We start from the raw sequence: 19362 nt of genomic DNA, 5'->3' as shown, positions 1-19362 counted from the left end.
ACGTTTACTTCAAGTTGTCACTGCTAATTGAGATGCCACCAGCTATCGAAGGAAGGGTTCACATTATTTTACACACATGACATTTTAGTTTTTATTAAATAAACCACTTTCATTAATATACATTTTATGCATTTACTTATCAAATGCACTGAATAACAGCGTCAATCTTGCACAATGAAATTCTTGTGACATGGCACACAACATCTACGTAGTAAAAATTAAGAAATATGTAAAGCAAAAATATAGCAAATAAATTGCAATAATATACATAGAATTGCTGCTAGCTTATTATTGTTAAAAGGAGTAGGATGGGGAATATGAACAATATGGGTAGAAGTATTGAATATTAAAGATACAGTTGTGCTCATGAATTTGAAAACCCTGGCAGAAATTGTGAGATTTGGGCATTGATTTTGAAAATATGACTGACCATGCAAACATTTTATTTAAGGATAGTGATCATATGAAGCAATTTATTATCACACAGTTGTTTGGCTCCTTTTAAAATCATAATGATAACAGAAATCACCCAAATGGCCCTGATCAAAAGTTTACATACCCTTGAATGTTTGGCCTTGTTACAGACAAACAAGGTGACACACACAGGTGAAAATGGCAATATAAAGGTGAATTTCCCACACCTGTGGCTTTTTAAATTGCAATTAGTGTCTGTGTATAAATAGTCAATGAGTTTGTTAGCTCCCGCATGGATGCACAGTGCAGGCTAGATACTGAGCCACGGGGAGCAGAAAAGAACTGTCAAAAGACCTGCGTAATAAGGTAATGGAACTTTATAAAGATGGAAAAGGATATAAAAAGATATCCAAAGCCTTGCAAATGCCAGTCAGTACTGTTCCATCACTTATAAAGAAGTGTAACATTTGGGGATCGCTTGATACCAAGCCAAGGTCAGGTAGACCAAGAAAGATTTCAGCCAAAACTGACAGAAGAATTGTTCGGGATACAAAGAAAAACCCACAGGCAACCTCAGGAGAATTACAGGCTTCTCTGGAAAAAGATGGTGAGGTTGTTTCAAGGAGCACAATATGACGATACTTAAACAAAATGAGCTGCATGGTCGAGTTGCCACAAAGAAGCTTTTACTGCACCAATGCCACAAAAAAGCCCGGTTACAATATGCCCAACAACACCTTAACACGCCTCACAGCTTCTCGCAGCTTTTATGATTGTGCCATTCTATTATGACCTACAATTGAATGTGAATCCCATAAGAAATAAAAGATGTGTTTTGCCTGCTCACTCATGTTTTCTTTACAAATTGTACACATGTTACCAATTCTCCAAGGGTATGCAAACTTTTGAGCAGAACTGTATAGCAAGTAAAGCAATAATATAAATAACAATGTAAACTAGCAACAAATAAAAAAAAGGATGGGTAAATAATGTAGGATGGGGTAATAATATTAATTTCTCTGGTGCAGAGTTTTTCTATTAAATCTTTAAACCAAGACGTGGCATTTCCAGTCTGAAAAGGTGTTTAGATAAGGATATTTTGACTTTAATATTTTATACAAAAATAATGACCATCACTGTCACAGTTCAAAAACATCCAAGCCACAGTGCATGTATGTTGATTGTGTAAACCAGGTTGTGTAATGTTTTGTGGACAGGACACAACGCGAAGTGCTATAAGACCGTGACGGGTTTAATGTCAAACGTGCACTGGCAACATAAAAAAACACATCAGGAACAAGGCAGGCATGTAGAACCCCACAACAGCAGACAAAACACACAATAATTCAACAAAGGCCTGAACAGAACTGGGCAGACTAAATAGGGAGCTAACAAGACACAGGTGTAAACAATGATGACAAAAGAACAGGTTACATTCAAAAACAAAGGCAAAAACCAACCAGAACAAAACTGAACCTATCAGGTTGTGTAAACTACGCTTTGAAATACATGCGCATAGGGGACCCGTGGAGGGTGATTCAGTAGTTAATGAAATATAGTTGCCTTGCCTCATCGCACTTTAGGAACTCCTTGTTGTCATTTTGATAATATGATATGAACCAGAATAGCATTCATTTGTTATTTGGTAGACACATATCGCCACATCTAATGCCCAGGGGGGCGCAGTTACTGCAGTGAAGCAGTCCTCAAATTGCATATCACAAAATTGGGGATACAGGGAAATTGGGGAAACTAAATTGAGGAAAAAGGGGGTAAATACATGCACATACTGTACATCACATATTTGACATCATAAGTAACTCATAAAGACCCAAAGAGAACAGCATGTCCCAACTGGAACCCTATTCTCTATTGAGTGCATTACTTTAAACCAGCGCCAATAGGGCTTTATAGAGAATAATGTCCCAATTGAGATGCAACCATTGCTCTGTGTAAATTCTTGGCTTCTTCATCTTTCTTTCCATACAGGGTTTCCTCAGTGCGTAACTCTTTTAGGTCGAAGACAGTTTTGAGGAAATCTCCCAGGATGCATCCTTCTCCAACTCGAATGGGGGCAAGTATCTGGGGACAGCAACCAGAGCAGGTGAACCAGATCTTCCAAGCCTTACGGAAAGGCCTCAAGTAAGTAGCAGCTCCAGTGACGTAGGGTGGTGAAGCAATCAGGGTCTCAGCCTCTGGTACACACCACTTCATTAAGTATGGGATTTTTGCCCAATGGTATTTCACTTTCTCTTTCTCTGCTCTCTCAATGAAGCATACAATACCCCAAAATACTGGGGTACAGTGACACATTTTGATTTTTCAGTGACTCTGTATTCCTGCACTTTGAAAGAATGTATATCAATGAATAAATTAAAAGAGAGGGTGGTTTCTCTAGTTACCAATCTGAAGCTTTTACCTTTCATTGGTAGGGGAACACACTCAAGGGAATATATGTTTATACTCATTCTGTGGTTAAAACAATCAAATTACATGAGTCAATCTGTGCTTTTGTTCATTCAGAAGTCTCATACTATACTACTATACTACCAAGCATAGTGTACAGTGATAGGCGGTTGACCCTGAACTTTGTTGGCAGGGAATATCTGGATGGCCATCAGGCTGAAATGGACTTTCTATCCTCCCAGCAGAGAGACACCAAGAGGAACTCCAGACTGGTGAGTACACAGCAGTGGAGGCTGGATAAGGACATGATAAATGTGTGCTCATTGCACTAACTAGAAGGGTGGGCTAAAATCACTAGCTAGAAGGCTGTGCTCATGGAAAATAAAGTTGTGTTTTCCTGTCTCCAAAGTTCACCATTCTCGATGCTCCACTAATACACAGTTCAGACACAAAACAATTTAGGCTTTTGTAAGGTTTTGCCTCAACTTGTCTCTCCATGCCTCCTCAAAACCCATGACAACGAAGCAGAATATTTGGATCTTTAGAGAGAGAGGCAAGGAGAGAGCAGGAACCAAGGCAAAACATCTCAGAGAGAGTCTCTGGTTTCAAGTTCATAAAATATACAGATATCCAAGATAAAAACCTATACATTCCTTTGTTTTCAGGCGTTTCTGTATGATTTGGAAAAGGTGAGTTCACAGTTTTTGCCAGCTCTCGTGTACTTTTTGGAATCGTAAAATTAGTAAGTTGTCATAAGAATTCATGAAATGTACCACGTGATTTTGTGATGACAGGAGATCCGAGCTTTGGAGAGATATATACGAAGACTGGAGTTCCAAATCAGCAAGGTATCAACTTCTATAACATTACCTTGGTGTACGGCATTTTATTGAATGGAAGGATGGTACGTATGTAAGGTGTGATGACTACAGAAGTGCGATGGGTTGGATTCAAATCTATGCTATCCCTGTTATAAATCCATTCCAGGGGTCAGCAACACTAAACGCTAGACCACAATTCTGTGGCCTCTACGTGGGACTATGGGGAGCCACAATTAATTCCTGGGGGGGTTTCAACAGTAAATTTGCAACAATGTACTGGGAAGAAAAACACCATGTGAGAAAAACACCAGCCTTAACAGCATATTTGAGAGACAGAAGTAGACAAAATGGACGTATATTTACATTGATTTACATAGCAGCGTGTGATTTCCAGGTGGAGGAGCTGTACGAGGCTTATTGCATCCAGTGGCGTCTGTGTCAAGGGGCATTGAACATGAAGAAGGCCTTCTCTCTACTGCCCTCATCACGAGCCTCCAGGGAGAGCCTGCTGGAACTCAGCCGTAACCATCGCCACAGCCTGGAGGTAATGTGGTCACACACGGTTGAGTGCCACACATAAACAAACAACCAAAAAAGCAGTGGTCAAATGTGCGCCTGCTGTTTCTGGCCTGTCTGTCACTGGTCACTGGTTGGAGCCTGACAGCCCGTTTCTCTTCATATTCCATGGCTCAAATACACACTATATGGCAGAGTACCATTGGCAGAGTGAATGTATGGGTCACACGTGAGCTTGTATAACACCATTTACCACTGACAGTTCAGAGGTATGGCTCACAGATGGACCAGGAATCTCTCATCCTTCTTCTCTTGTCATGGGTTTTGAACACAACCACTAAAATGTTATACTATCTGTTACAAATATTAAAGTGAACTTTAAAGGATTTCTGAATAGTTCATAAACGATTAGTTATTATTTCAATGATTACAAACTAAAACCATCTTAAAAACCTTATACATTATGAATCTAGGAATAAACAGAAAACAGCTATAGGTTCATTTAGATCAATGTTAATTGGAGAAAGTGAACAAAAGCAGAAATCTACTGTTGTTTATAAACAACACATACTTTTCAGGATATGTGTATCTTGGAGGGGGAGTTGGAGATTCTCTTGGGAGAGCTTTGCATCAAAATGAAAGGTAAAACATGTTTCACCTTGGTTATTCCGATGAAATGAAATACAAAAAATTTTGTACATCAAGCATCAATCTCTATCTGAATAATACTTAACAGGACTGATTGGCTTCGCTCGACTATGCCCAGGAGACCAATACGAGGTGAGCTTTTTATAAATAAAATAAAAATCCCCAGTGAAAAGTACTCTGAGGAACCACAAATGAAGTTTAAAATGCAACTGAGGAAAAAAATATTTTGCATCTAGAATGACACCCTCTTTTCTAGAGACATACTTTTGATATATTTCTGTCCAGGTTGTAATCCGTTTGGGGAGGCAAAGGTGGAAGATCCGGGGCAAAATTCAGACGGATGACAAGCAGTCGTGGGATGTGGAGGAGATGGTCTTTCTACCTCACATCCATGAGAACTTTGACATAAAGGTTAGCTTTTTGGAGAGATTCCCAGAAACACATTTAACATTGAATTTGTAATATATTATACAAACTGCAGGAAATAGGGTTGAACATATCACTTAAAATAGATAATTTGTACACAGTATACAGCCCACACAAATTGGGGACCCGTTTTGGCTTACTTTGGCACTGAATTATACCAAACCTGTGGCTGCATGGGTTCCTGCAACATGATTTCTAGTTCAGATGATGCATGGGGAAAATACATTTAAATAATGCATATAAAATCATTCTAGCATCACTTTAATATTTGTCCAGGAACCGTGTCACTAAAGAATGGATAGACTAGAATGGTGTAATTACACTTACATTCCTACAAACTAAAGCAACATATACAGCTCCGGAAAGAATTAAGAGACCACTGCACCTTTTTCTTTTCTTTCCAAAAAAGTCTGAAAGGAAGGTTTTGAGTGAGGAACAGAAAAGTTAAAATTAAGAGACCACTGCAAATTGAACGCTTCTGTTCCTCACTCAAAACTTTCCTTTTTAACTTTTTTAGAAAGGATAGAAAAAGGTGCAGTGATCTCTTACTTTTTTCTGGAGCTGTAAGGGTCATCACTAAAGTGTTCAAAAGTTGGAAGAAATTGATTTTCCCTGTGGATACTGGCGGTCATCATCACAAATTACAATTAAAATGCTCTGTAGGTGCAAGCCAGCCACCCACACACCTGTGTAAACGTCATATTTTGTCAGGGTTGGCCATGTGCACTGTGATGACACGCTAATTCTTGTCCTTTGTGTTTAGAGACAGGCTGGCATTGTGTGAATTAAGTTATATATCATCTTTGAAGGGGAAAACAGTATCCTTGAAATGTGTGATAAAACAACTTAAAAAACAAAAGTAAAATGGCTTTGAATGACAAAGATGGAGAATGACATTAAGAACACCGTGGAAACTTGCATCCAACTGCCAGTTGCACTATGTAGGTCCTAGTTTTTATCTGCAGACCCTGGAGGTCTCACCTCCAAGTGTTTTTGGAGGGCCAGTAGGGGGCACTCTTCCATCTGGTCTGCAGATAAAAACTATTTTATTGCCCAGTGCCCGTTTGTTCGAATGTTTTTATTTGGATCAGAATGATCCGGATTTGTAAATCCCATGTTTTGCAATCCAGCATCTCTGCTGTTTCCTAATTTTGTTCCAGTTTTTCAAGGCAACATTGGATTAGATTACCCTGATCCAGATACAAACTTTTCAAGATTACCAAATCTGGATTACCAGAGCTCAAAATGGAAAGACATAACCCAATGTAGGCTACTAGCTATGTAAAGAACAACAGGTAGAATAGTCAGCATGGGGTCACTTAATGTGTTTTCATTTGAAGAGACAAAAAACACCACAATTATACAATACAAACATCCCCTTCCAATTAAAATGTATTTTAAACAGTCAGAATCCTCGTCTGAAGCTTGGTTTATGGTTCTGCGGATCTGCGTTGTTAATGTCTTGTGCGGGTGTACGGAGACGTGCTCAGCATTTCTAGTATTGCGGCCTTGTTGTGTAGATAGCCATTACATTTCTTTGCACTATGCGGCGCTGACGCGCAAAATGTTAGTTTTTTCGCTTGTAGAGCAGGGAATCTTCACAGAAGAAGTATCTGTACAGTTGGTAAACAATATAATAGCTATCTGGATAGATCTGGGAAGACTTAAACAATATATTTCTGGAATGGCGAGTTTGAGAGAGCGTATAAAATGAATTGAGGACGGGGAGAAGGACAATGAGTTGGAACTGATTTGTATACAGTTAATTATAAGGAAAGAGAGAAGACGCAAAAAGGAGGTTGTCAACAAGGCCTTTGCATATGTCTCGAGCAGATGAGGGAGAATACAGTGTGCTTGTTCAGCTGATTCGTAAGATGGATGAAGAGGTGTATTTAAAAAAATGTAGGAAGTTGGCTAATCGTTTCAACAATCTTCTGCATCACTTGGAACCCTTTATTACACATCAAGCCACCAACTTTACGCAAACCTGCTTCTGGGGACAATTGCTATCCCTCCACCTGCAAACCTTCCCGGGAATCACCATCCCCATGTTGTTGTTGGAGATGCTGTTTTTCCATTGCATGTAAGTCTGTTGAAGCCCTTTCAAAGTAAGCTATGGTTTATTGGTATTTTGAAAATATTTGGAGGGTTAAGTCATAAGCAGACAAAATGTTACATTAATTATAAATGTATACTTGTAAATGTTCTGCCTTACATTTAGAATTGCCATATGTAATGCATTTGCATTAATTGCACATCTATACATACATATACTTAATACTTATATTTTGCCCTCTATTTGCACTTCTGGTTAGACGTGAACTGCATTTTGTTGTACTGTACTTTTTCAATGACAAAGTTGAATCTAAGATTAAATTCATCTTTATCATTAAATAGTACAAGTAAAGCACAACAAAATTCAGTTAAAGTAATTGGGTTTTTTGTGTTATGTTATTTTAAATTTCAATGTTCTGCTTTACCAGGTGCCAATCTGGAAAAAAGCAAGAGGATCTGCAACTATCAACATTCACAGACCAGATGTTTGAATGAGAACTCATTTGGTATGATGGTCGCAAGGTGGAGAATTTGAGGCAGACCGTTGGAATTCCTACCAGACAAATGTACACATGTTGTGAAGGCCTGTGATGCACTGCACAACTACCTGGCCTATACAGATGCTGCCAACGCACCTGCAACAAAGTATATACCACCTAGTTTCACCTAGTTTCACAGAGATCTTTTGAACAATGGAGAGTGGAGAAGACAGGTCACAGAGGGAGGCACCTTGGCTGACACAGGAAGGGCCTCTCAGGCTCCTGGAGTCCTCAATGACCTGATGAGATTTTTCATGTGCCATGGCAGGATACAGTGCTTAGGGCTGGCCTGCTGAACTCTCAGTGAATTATTGACATACACATTTAAAGAAAACCTATTTATTTTGTCAAATATTTGTATGTATTTGTAAGTGTAACAAGGTATTGCAAACCGTGGAAAGAGCAGACTACTTAGAACGTATTGTTTAAAATGCAAAGAAAGTGCACTCAAGTATTTTGTTCAAATGGGCACTCTCTGCATTTTAAATAAAATAATATAAATAAAATTAAACAATATTGAATCAAATAACTCAAAAGGTCAACATTCATTACATGTGCTAATTATTATCACTCAAATCACAAATGTTAGTCACTTTGGAGAAATATTACTTTAACCAATATTGGGGTGGGTATTCAAACATTGTCTTCAGCACTTTCGCCATCTCAAATAAAAGCTGATGAATTTTGAACTTGGCTAGACCTTATTTATGTTGTGGCAGTTTGCGGATCAGGTCACCTATGGTGTGACAAAATCTTGCTATATCGTCATCAAACTAAAGTGAGCATGGCATGTTTCTCTTTCCCTCTCTTTTCTGCGCTGATCCAGAAGGTTAAGTCGAGCTGTCAGGTCATCGTTCTTACTAAATATTCTTTAGTGTTCTCTAGGAGGATGAAGAGGAGTCGAGGCAGGATGTACCTAGAGAGACACTCCTCGGTTGTTTTTGGTGGACAGGTCTTTGATAATTAGACGGACAGGTTCTAATGATGGTCTGTTCTCAGCCTAGTGGGCAACTAATGCAGCTGGTGAAGGTACATTTGAGTCCAGGTCAGTTTCAGGTGACTGTAGGATTGATGAGCTGCTGCTGTACTCCATCTGCAATTAGAACATATGTTACTTTTCAACAGGGCTACACAACCTGAAGGGGGAAGAGGGGCATAACATAAAGCTTGTTGTTCATGACTACTGAAAATAAACAGGCATGTCTGTTTTCAAGTAACTTTAAACTTAGTTCCACTGTGGTCTACTCTCTCCTAAATACATAATTTAATTGAACTTTAAACTAAAGTTACTCCCCCTCTCCCTTTCGGCTAAAACTATTTACTCATCTGAAGAAAAATCACATCGAAAACCGACCTATTTACTTTGCATTTAATGTTGGATGAACAACTAGCTAGCATGGCAAAATAGTACTATTAGTGTGAGCTAGCCAAACTTGCTTTACCTAATTAAAGCTTGGCTAAATAGTACTATTATAGTTAGCTAGCCAATCCTGCTTTACATAAAACGTCTGTTTCTACAGATACAATTGTGGCAGCAATATTGATAGCTATATCTAACTACATTTAACTGAGTAGTTGGCTAATTAACGCAGCCCTGCATAACAAACGACTGGTACATGTAAAAAGAATGCAACAGAATCACTGGAGTATACACTTTCAGTTCTTGCAGTTTAGGATGCAGTTTAGTTTCTCCGACAACGTGACTATAATTTTCGTTTTACTCCCAGTCCATAGGGATAACTCAAATGTAACTAAGTTTCGTTTGGGCCATGACCGAAAGGACAAGATCCCGGATACAGGCGGCCGAAATGAGCTTTCTCCGCAGGGTGGCTGGGCGATCCCTAAGAGATAGGGTGAGAAGCTCGGTCACCCAGGAGGAGCTCAGAGTAGAGCCGCTGCTCCTCCACATTGAGAGGGGTCAGCTGAGGTGGCTTGGGCATCTGTTTCGGATGGCTCCGGAACGCCTTCCTGGGAAGGTGTTCCGGGCCTGTCCCACCAGGAGGAGACCCCGGGGAAGACCTAGGACACGCTGGAGGGACTATGTCTCCCGGCTGGCCTGGGAACACCTCAGTGTCCCCCCGTAAGAGCTGGAGGAAGTGTCTAGGGAGAGGGAAGTCTAGGCATCTCTGCTTAGACTGCTGCCCCCGCGACCTGGCCCCGGATAAGCGGAAGATGACGATGATGATGAAGTTTTGTTTTTGTTTCCTGTGTTGCTAATACAAATCGTTAAACTTTACTGGCCAGTTAGTCAACTTTGTAGTAGAAGTAATCAACACTGAATTTGCCAATTTGAAAAACTTAACATAACCCGTTTGTGTCCTCACCAAAATTGAAGTTGGTTTCACTGTGCCCGGACAGCCAAGAAAGCATTATATAAAACTGTGCTACTTTTTTTCCTCTTGCATCTCATCTTCGTTGCTACAGGAAGTCAAATTTGCCCAGAATTCCGTACTCTGCGTAAAACCCTCCCTCCGCCATTCCAATCATCGTTTGTGCGGCTCTGCGGTTCACGTACGCGTAGCTACACGCTTTTTGATTTTTGAGCAGGTGCGGGTAGCCTATGCGGCCTGGCTGTGCGGACCTGTGCGGCTCTCTGCGGTGTCCGCGGATCCTACGCAGACGCGTTTGACATAGAAGCATAAATCAGCCTTTAGCCTACCAAATTCAGGGAGCCTGCTCCGTTTAGCGTACTGTTACTAAATAATGATTACTACAATTAAATTAGAATATTTATATATATACAAACACATACACATAATTTAAATCACAGCTAATTATCTTTGGAAATAAAGAAATATAAATGTGCCCTATATTTACAGTACTATCCTGTATCTTCCTACATTACACCCTAGCCATTTTGTACTCTTAAATTAATAAATTATTGAAAACTATTTCAAGTGAATTTTGGTTGTTATTCTGAAAAGTATTAATTTCATGCATTATGCTTTGCACGACAGTGGCTATTTATATATTATTAAGTTATTTTGCAAACTTCAGCCTGGCTCTTCTTTGCTTCTCCTTGATTAAGGGCTTTTTTTATAGCTTTGCACGAATTCAGCCCTGTCCCTTGGAGACCGTTTCGAACCGTCCTCACTGTGCACTTCACGCCAGCTGCTGTTTGCCATTCTATTTGTAGGTCACTTGATGTCATCCTACGGTTGAGTGACATTTGAATGAGTTGACGGTAATTTCGGTCAGTGGACAGTCGTTTTTGCACTCTGCCAGTCTGTAGACTTGTCTTCCCCAATGTCTGTTGCTTGACCTTGTTCTTATGAACCGCCATCTTTAAAATTTTCAGGATGGAAGCAACCTGACGCTCACTGTATCCCTCTGCCAGTAAAGCCAGAATTGAAACCTTTTCCTCACTAATAGCTTATCTTTTCAGCTCTTTTTTCATGCTGAATTGTTATTTTTTTATTCAAATAACCTTTGAGGTACTACTTGCACTGTTTTTGCCATCCAGCTGGTTATATTGCAAGAGAATAGTGATGAATAGTTACAGCATTATTCTAATGATCATCTGTGTTTACAGTCACTTCAGTTGCTTGGCCTGTGGTTGTTCTTACAGTCAAGGAAAGTTGCAACGATAAATGAGAATGCATATTAAGGATTTCAACATTTGTTAAAATATGAATACAAAATTGTGTACTTCCTCGAATCAGCTAAGCAGATCTTCCGTATCAAAAATGACCTTGCGCTGGAAATTTATATTTTAATGTTCCACTCGGTAGCCTAGTGCACATTACAGCAATAAAGTACACAACGGAAATACTTTGAAAACATGATGATTACCGCGTGCTTAGTCACACCTTGAATAATCAAACTCGACTTGAGTATTAATTTCTGTCCCAGCAAGTGAAAAACTTCTTGAACTAAGCTCAGCCTGGATGGGGAAAAAACAACCAATCAATCAAGTTAGTGACAGTAGTAGTTGACTTATAGTACTGTAGCTTGTTAACGCTAATTGGCTTGCTCTACAGAGTTAAAGCTATTTTAGCTAATTTGTCAGATAGAAAAATAGCTATCTGCTTTGTAAAGAAGTTAAATAAGATTACCTGAAATTCCTTCGGTGCTCCAGAAATTATGTCGGCTTAACGAGCTAAGCAGATGTTTGTTAAGTAGTCATACAGTAGTGTTAACTAGCTGCAGTAGCTAGTTAGCCAGGTACGTTACAGTACACTGTGTAGGCTACACGACTAAATAAAAACATTTCTAAATTGGAATATTGCTAGATTAGAAAAACCGAAAGTACCTTGCAGTTTGAAAGGTTAACATAAATGATTACATCATTTCTAAATAGTAATAATTATCAATTTGAAAAACTATGATAGCGGCTGAAACTTAAGCACTATAATAGCTATTAGGCTAACCAGAGTAGAAGAGTACTTGTGAAAACTCACAGACACGACTAAATCAGAATTATCTTAAACTGGAGTAAAAAAACATAAATATAGTTTAACACATCAAAAGTATACAACCACCGCGATAATGTAATTGCTGAGGTAAACGTCTCACGACTATTTAGCAGTACATATAGTACAGCAAAGACATGGGGGGACCCTCGAGCTACATGTCTTCTGTGCATGCACAGTTAATTTGTGTATGCCTTCAATCTGGTATTGTGAGAGATTAGGCTATGGCATTTGAATTGAGCAATTGCGTGTATTGTTGTTTCTTCTGCTGAACTCTGAAATATTTAACTTTTCCAGTTGTAGTTACGTAAGATTGTTACCAAACTGGTACGTAAGTTTGTACATTGTCGGTACGTCATTTAATTACATTTCTGCAACGTCCTGAGCAGATGAGGAAGATGTGGTCATGCAATTACCTTCGTACAACCTTGCCACAACGTTGTAAGAATGTAATGTCACAACATGACCAATCCACTACGTCTCAGTTGGTCGTGGTTACGTAATGTGTTTGCTGGGTAGGGATAAATCTCTGTATTGAGGAAAAACGTCAACTAAGTTTCGTTTTTGTTTCCTGTGTTGCTAATCAGTGTTGCCAAGTCAGCTTATAATATTCGACTTGGGTCTTTTTTTTTTAAGTCGTTGAAAAAACCACAGGTCGCGGGTTGCGTTTTCTTGGGCTTGTTTAAAAAAATATGTTCACTTGTTAGGAAAATCTATTCGCTCCTCCCATTGGCGAAATATCAAGTAAGAATTCCTAACGATGTTTCAAGTTTCACCGTTTATTTGTCAAATGCACTGAACAACACAGCGTCATCCTGCTGAATAATTAAATTACTGTGACATGGCACCCGACAACTACGTAGTAAGATTTAAGAAGAAAATATAATCAAAAATATATCCAGACAAAAAATAAAGCAACACTATACATAACACTGGATACCTGCAGCAGTTTAAAAGAGTGTACTGTAAACTAGCAGCAATTATTTCTAGAACATTATAGATATGGCAAGTATGGCATTAATATATATAACAATGTAAACTAGCAGCAATTTGGTTGAATCATTGAATATTATAGATACATGTGTGTAATAAGCTTATGAATGGTGGCATAGCACACTATAACTATGTATGTAGTTTAGCCAGGTGCTAAACAATATTACTGTATGCCTTCGTTCGACCGCCTTTTCCTTCTCCTTTGTGGCTGTACATTTACTTCCGGTTTTGGAATTTTCAAAATAAAAGCATTAGCCTCAGAAAACGACTTAACCAGAGAAACAATATTTGGGTCATCTTTGGACTGGATCTTTGGCCAGTCAGTCATTCATTATACAGAGAGCATTCAGGGAAAGACTGGCAAACTGGCCAAAGATCCAGTCCAAAGATGCTGAGGAATTAAGGAAATTCGCTGATTTCTTACATGCATGTCAAGAAGCCATACCTCATGCCAAAGACCTTGACACTTTGAATGACTGTGAAGAAAATCAGAAACTGATACAAAAGTTACCAGACTGGGCAACTGCATGATGGAACCGTCATGTCACTCAAGTTATGAAAGACAAGCTGGAATTTCCAAACTTCCAGGATTTTGTTGCCTTCATGTTAATGGAAGCAGAAATTGCATGTAATCCAATAACCTCCTTTCAGGCCCTTCGCTCCTCAGAGCCACCTACAGAAATGCGGTATCCTAAAGACAAAAGGACTAAATCCAGTGTGCTGCATACACAGACAGTTACAAATGTTGAAACCCTATGTGCACTCAAAGACAGGTTTAAAACCACCATGTATGTTCTGTCAAGACAGCAAACATCGCCTGTACATCGGTCCTGAGTTTAAAGAGAAGTCTTTAGATGAAAGACGAAAATATGTGAAAGAAAATAAACTGTTATGGTTGCCTCAAGACAGGCCACATTGCAAAAGACTGCTGTCATAGACACTCATGTGACACCTGCAAGGGCAGAGACCCGACCTGTCTCCATGATGACAGTTACACTAAAGCCACACCAGTGTCAGACTTAAATCATGGTACTACAGATGAAGCGGCTTCCACACTGTCCCTTAATTTGGATTCTGACGACCCATCTTCCCAGACCTCTATGATAGTGCCAGTATGGGTTTCCTCCATTAGCAATCCTGCCACAGAAAGGCTTGTTTACGCCCTGCTCGACACTCAGAGCGATTCAGTTTTCATCTACAAATACAGTGGGTCAAAAAAGTATTTAGTCAGCCACCAATTGTGCAAGTTCTCCCACTTAAAAAGATGAGAGAGGCCTGTAATTTTCATCATAGGTACACTTCAACAATGAGAGACAAAAATGAGAAAAAAAAAATCATGATTATGGTGGAAAGTAAGTATTTGGTCAATAACAAAAGTTAATTTCAATACTTTGTTATATACCCTTTGTTGGCAATGACAGAGGTCAAATGTTTTCTGTAAGTCTTCACAAGGTTTTCACACACTGTTGCTGGTATTTTGGCCCATTCCTCCATGCAGATCTCCTCTAGAGCAATGATGTTTTGGGGCTGTCGCTGGGCAACACAGACTTTCAAATCTCTCCAAAGATTTTCTATGGGGTTGAGATCTGGTTACTGGCTAGGCCACTCCAGGACCTTGAAATGCTTCTTACGAAGCCACTCCTTCATTGCCCGGGCGGTGTGTTTGGGATCATTGTCATGCTGAAAGACCCAGCTACGTTTCATCTTCAATGCCCTTGCTGATGGAAGGAGGCTTTCACTCAAAATCACGATACATGGCCCCATTCATTCTTTCCTTTACACAGATCAGTCGTCCTGGTCCCTTTGCAGAAAAACAGCCCCAAAGCATGATGTTTCCACCCCCATGCTTCACAGTAGGTATGGTGTTCTTTGGATGCAACTCAGCATTCTTTCTCCTCCAAACACGACGAGTTGAGTTTTGACCAAAAAGTTCTATTTTGGTTTCATCTGACCATATGACATTCTCCCAATCCTCTTCTGGATCATCCAAATGCTCTCTAGCAAACCTCAGACAGGCCTGGACATATACTGGCTTAAGCAGGGGGACACGTCTGGCACTGCAGGATTTGAGTCCCTGGCGGCGTAGTGTGTTACTGATGGTAGCCTTTGTTACTTTGGTCTCAGCTCTCCAGGTCATTCACTAGGTCCCCCCGTGTGGTTCTGGGATTTTTGCTTACCATTCTTGTGATCATTTTGACCCCACAGGGTGAGATCTTGCTTGGAGCCCCGGTTTGAGGGAGATTATCAGTGGTCTTGTATGTCTTCCATTTTCTTATAATTGCTCCCACAGTTGATTTCTTCACACCAAGCTGCTTACCTATTGCATATTCAGTCTTCCCAGCCTGGTGCAGGTCTACAATTTTGTTTCTGGTGTCCTTTGACAACTCTTTGGTCTTGGCCATAGTGGAGTTTGGGACTGTTTGAGGTTGTGGACAGGTGTCTTTTAAACTGATAAGTTCAAACATGTGCCATTAATACAGGTAACAAGAGGAGGACAGATGAGCCTCTAAAAGAAGAAGTTACAGGTCTGTGAGAGCCAGAAATATTGCTTGTTTGTAGGTGACCAAATACTTATTTTACAGAGGAATTTACCAATAAATTCATTAAAAATCCTACAATGTGATTTTCTGGAGAAAGAAAATCTCATTTTGTCTCTCATAATTAAAGTGTACCTATGATGAAAATTACAATTGGTGGCTGACTAAATACTTTTTTGCCCCATTGTATGTAAGCTGGATCCTTTATTCAAAGACTCATCCTGTAAGTCTAAAGTTAACTAACATGATTGGAAGGGACAAACTAGTACACAGTGAAAGAGTCTCAGGTCTCAGAATACGTGGTTACACCTCAACAACTCTTATTGTTCTTACAGCAAAGATTGCACACCAGTGAATCGAAAACACATCCCTACCGGTGAAAAGCGACAATATATACAGTAAGGCACTGGAATCATCTCATCGCAATAGCAGATGAAATTCCACCACAGCTAGAGTGTGAGATTGGTCTTTTGATAGGATACAACTGCTCAAAGGCACTGGCACCACAGCAGGTAATCTTAGGAGGAGATAATGAGCCCTATGCAGTCCGCACAGATCTGGAGTGGAGTATTCTGGGATCTGCACCACCTCATCCTGATTCACCCAGCAGCACAAACATTTGCCACAGAGTTGCTGTCAAAGAGCTTCCACTAGTGACTCCATTTGATGCTATTAAAGTTCTCGAAGGCTGACTTCAAGGATGCCAGAGAGGACGGAAAGACTGTTTCTCAGGATGACATTCTCTTCCTGAATATATTAGAGGACAGTATTCACAAGAGCACTCATGATCATTAATGAAATGCCCCTCCCCTTTAAGGAGAGACCTTACCTACCTGACAATAGGCAACTAGCCATTGTTCGGCTCAATCATCTTAAGAGATTGATGAGACCTACAAGGAACACTATGTGAAGGATATGTGATGCTGAGGAGATTCACGATAAAGGAAAGGAAGGAGAAAAATGGTACATACCCCACCACGGAGTCTACCATTCCAAAAAAACAGGAAAGGTCTGTGTTGTTCTTGATTGCTCTGGTTAGCACAAGGGAACTAGCTTAAACGACCACTTGCTGACAGGCCCAGACCTAATTAATAATCTGACTGGTGTTCTCATGAGATTCAGGCAGCACCACACTGCTCTGATGTGCGAGATAGAGAAGATGTTTCACCAGTTCCATGTGCAGTAGCCTGACAAAGACCATCTACGTTTCCTCTGGAGGAAGGATGGAAATCTCAGCCCTGAGCTACAAGAATTTCGCATGAAGGTACATCTTTTCGGCGCTGCATCATCACCTGGATGTGCTAATTACGGGTTGAAACGCTTGGCCAAGGAGAATGAGAGCTTGTTTCCCCTTGGCTCAGTTCATCATGAAGGATTTTTATGTTGACTACGGGTGAAGCTATTCAGCTTTCAAAGGAAGCTCAGAAACTCTGTGCTACAGGTGGTCTAAGACTGCACAAGTTTCTGTGTAACAACAAATTAGTGCTAGAGAGTAAACCTCCATCTGAGCGCACCACTGAGGTAAAGACCTTGCCTTCAACGATTCTACATTGGAAAGAGCTTTAGGGATCCATTGGCACATTGAATCTTAAACCTTTAGAATCCGTATATCCCTGTAAGATTAGCCAGCAACACGTCGAGGCATTCTATCCACGGTGGCCTCAGTTTATGCAAGAAATGTGCGAGCACGGCACGAGTTGGGATGAACCCCTTCGTGGTGATCTACAACCAGCGTGGGAGAGCTGGAATAGCGATCTTGCAAATTTTGAGAAAATCTATATACTATGTGCCACGTGACTTTGGAATCATCTTGAGAAGAGAGCTTCACCACTTCTCTGATGCAAGCACACACGGATATGGCCAATGTTCCTATTTGAGACATCTAAGTGAAAATGGAAATGTTCATTGTTGCTTATGGCAAAATCCGGAGTAGCTCCTATAAAAATCACAACTATGCCCAGATTAGAGTTGACAGCTGCCGTTGTTTCAGTCGTAGTGAGCAATACTCTGAAGAAGGAGCTTGGTCTCACAGACATTGATGAGCACTTTTGGACTGACTCCAAAGTAGTCTTGGGGTACATCAATAACGAGGCACGTCGCTTCCACATGTTCTTGTCAAACAGAATACAAAAGGTACGTCTCAGCACAACTCCAGAGCAATGGAAATATGTCCCTACTGATAAAAATCCTGCTGATCTCGCCTTAAGAGGCTCAAGTGCAAGCAAGCTTCTCACATCAAATTGGTTTGCAGGACCTCAGTTCCTATGGGAGAAGAAACTGCCCACAGCTGCTGGGTTCAGACAGTGAATGTACAGACTAGGGAGCAAGTAAGTCTCTCAGATGGCTTGTCAAGGTTTTCTTCATGGTACAAGGCCACGCAAGCAGTGGCACGTCTCCTCTGGCGTGTCAAAGGTAACAAGTCAACAGGTCATAGTTCTGTGAAAGAGAGAGAGATGCACAGAGCATTATCATAAAGGACTTATAAAGACAAGTTTATCCAGAGGAGACCAAGCTCCTCATCAAAGAAGCTCAACTTTCATCTCAGAGCAAACTGCGTCAAATTGATGTTTTTTTTTTACCAAGATGGACTCCTTAATGTGGGAGGAAGGTTGAAAAATGCATCTCTCCCTGCATTGCAGAAACACCCGGTGATAATCCCCAAGGATCATCATATCACCATCATGATAATGGCTCATTACCATGAGCAGATCAGACATCAAGTAGGGTTTCACCATAAATGAGATAAGATCAAATGGATTTTGGATTCCAGAAATCAATCGAGCTGTTGCTGCATATGTGCATCAATGTGTCAAATGTCGCAAATTCAGGAGACCGACTGAAGAACAGAGAATGGCAGACCTGCCAAGAGAACGTGTAGATCCATCACCCCCATTTACCTACTGCAGTATGGACTGCTTTGGCCTGTTTCACACCAAACAGAGACGCAAGAAGCACAAGCGATATGGACTCCTTTTCACATGCCTTTCATGTCGAGCTGTCCACATTGAAATGACATGAAAACGGATGCTTTCAGTAACGGACTTCGTTGTTTTATTGCTTTAAGCGGGGCTGTACACCAAATACGGTGTGACCAGGGAACTAATTTCGTGGGAGCCATAAAAGAACTGAAAGAGGCTCTCAAGCAATTGGATGGAAATCTTCTCACTACATTCTTGGCTCAAAAGCAGTGCGACATTTTGAACGCTCCCCACTCAAGCCATGTAGGAGTATGAGAAAGGCAAATAAGAACAGCGAGGAACATGCTTTGTTCCACTCTCTCACTCTCCTCAGGTATGCTGTGTGACGCTTCTCTACGGACATTCTTCTACGAGGCAATGGCCATTGTGAACAGTAGGCCGCTCACAGTCGACAACCTAACTGATCCAGAGATTCCTAAACAACTAACGCCCAATCACCTGCTCACTATGAAGTCTGTTGTTGCATTACCACCTCCTGGCAGCTTCATCAAAGAGAACATGTATGCTCATAAGAGGTGGCGTCATGTTCAGTATCTCGCTGAACAGTTCTGGAGTCATTGGAAGAGGGAGTACCTCTCTAATATCTTCATCGGACAACGCTGGCACACTCCAAGAAG

At 40.5% G+C, this 19362-nt stretch overlaps 1 protein-coding gene across 16 annotated transcripts in view; it reads left to right on the top strand.

Annotated features, from left to right (window-relative positions):
- The window catches only part of ripor3 (RIPOR family member 3), a 135299-nt gene that overhangs the window by 70938 nt on the left and 44999 nt on the right, over positions 1–19362 (top strand). For 14 of the 16 annotated variants that reach the window (XR_002196327.2, XR_002196325.2, XR_002196326.2 and 11 more), the window contains 9 exons: positions 2404–2556; positions 3014–3092; positions 3486–3509; positions 3615–3668; positions 3808–3936; positions 4036–4185; positions 4736–4799; positions 4894–4937; positions 5091–5216. Coding sequence is in view for 12 of the 16 variants with exons in the window: in XM_020044431.2 (XP_019899990.2) it covers positions 2404–2556; positions 3014–3092; positions 3486–3509; positions 3615–3668; positions 3808–3936; positions 4036–4185; positions 4736–4799; positions 4894–4937; positions 5091–5216 (823 nt within the window). In the remaining 4 variants the exon portion in view is untranslated. The remainder of the gene's footprint in view (positions 1–2403; positions 2557–3013; positions 3093–3485; positions 3510–3614; positions 3669–3807; positions 3937–4035; positions 4186–4735; positions 4800–4893; positions 4938–5090; positions 5217–19362) is intronic. The other 2 variants (XM_020044432.2, XM_010903205.3) reach the window with 1 other exon arrangement.

The sequence above is a fragment of the Esox lucius genome, chromosome 17, assembly GCF_011004845.1.
Source record: "Esox lucius isolate fEsoLuc1 chromosome 17, fEsoLuc1.pri, whole genome shotgun sequence".
NCBI classification, from domain to species: domain Eukaryota; kingdom Metazoa; phylum Chordata; class Actinopteri; order Esociformes; family Esocidae; genus Esox; species Esox lucius.
Note: the sequence above shows the minus strand (reverse complement) of the source record. Positions and strands in the feature narration are given on the sequence as shown.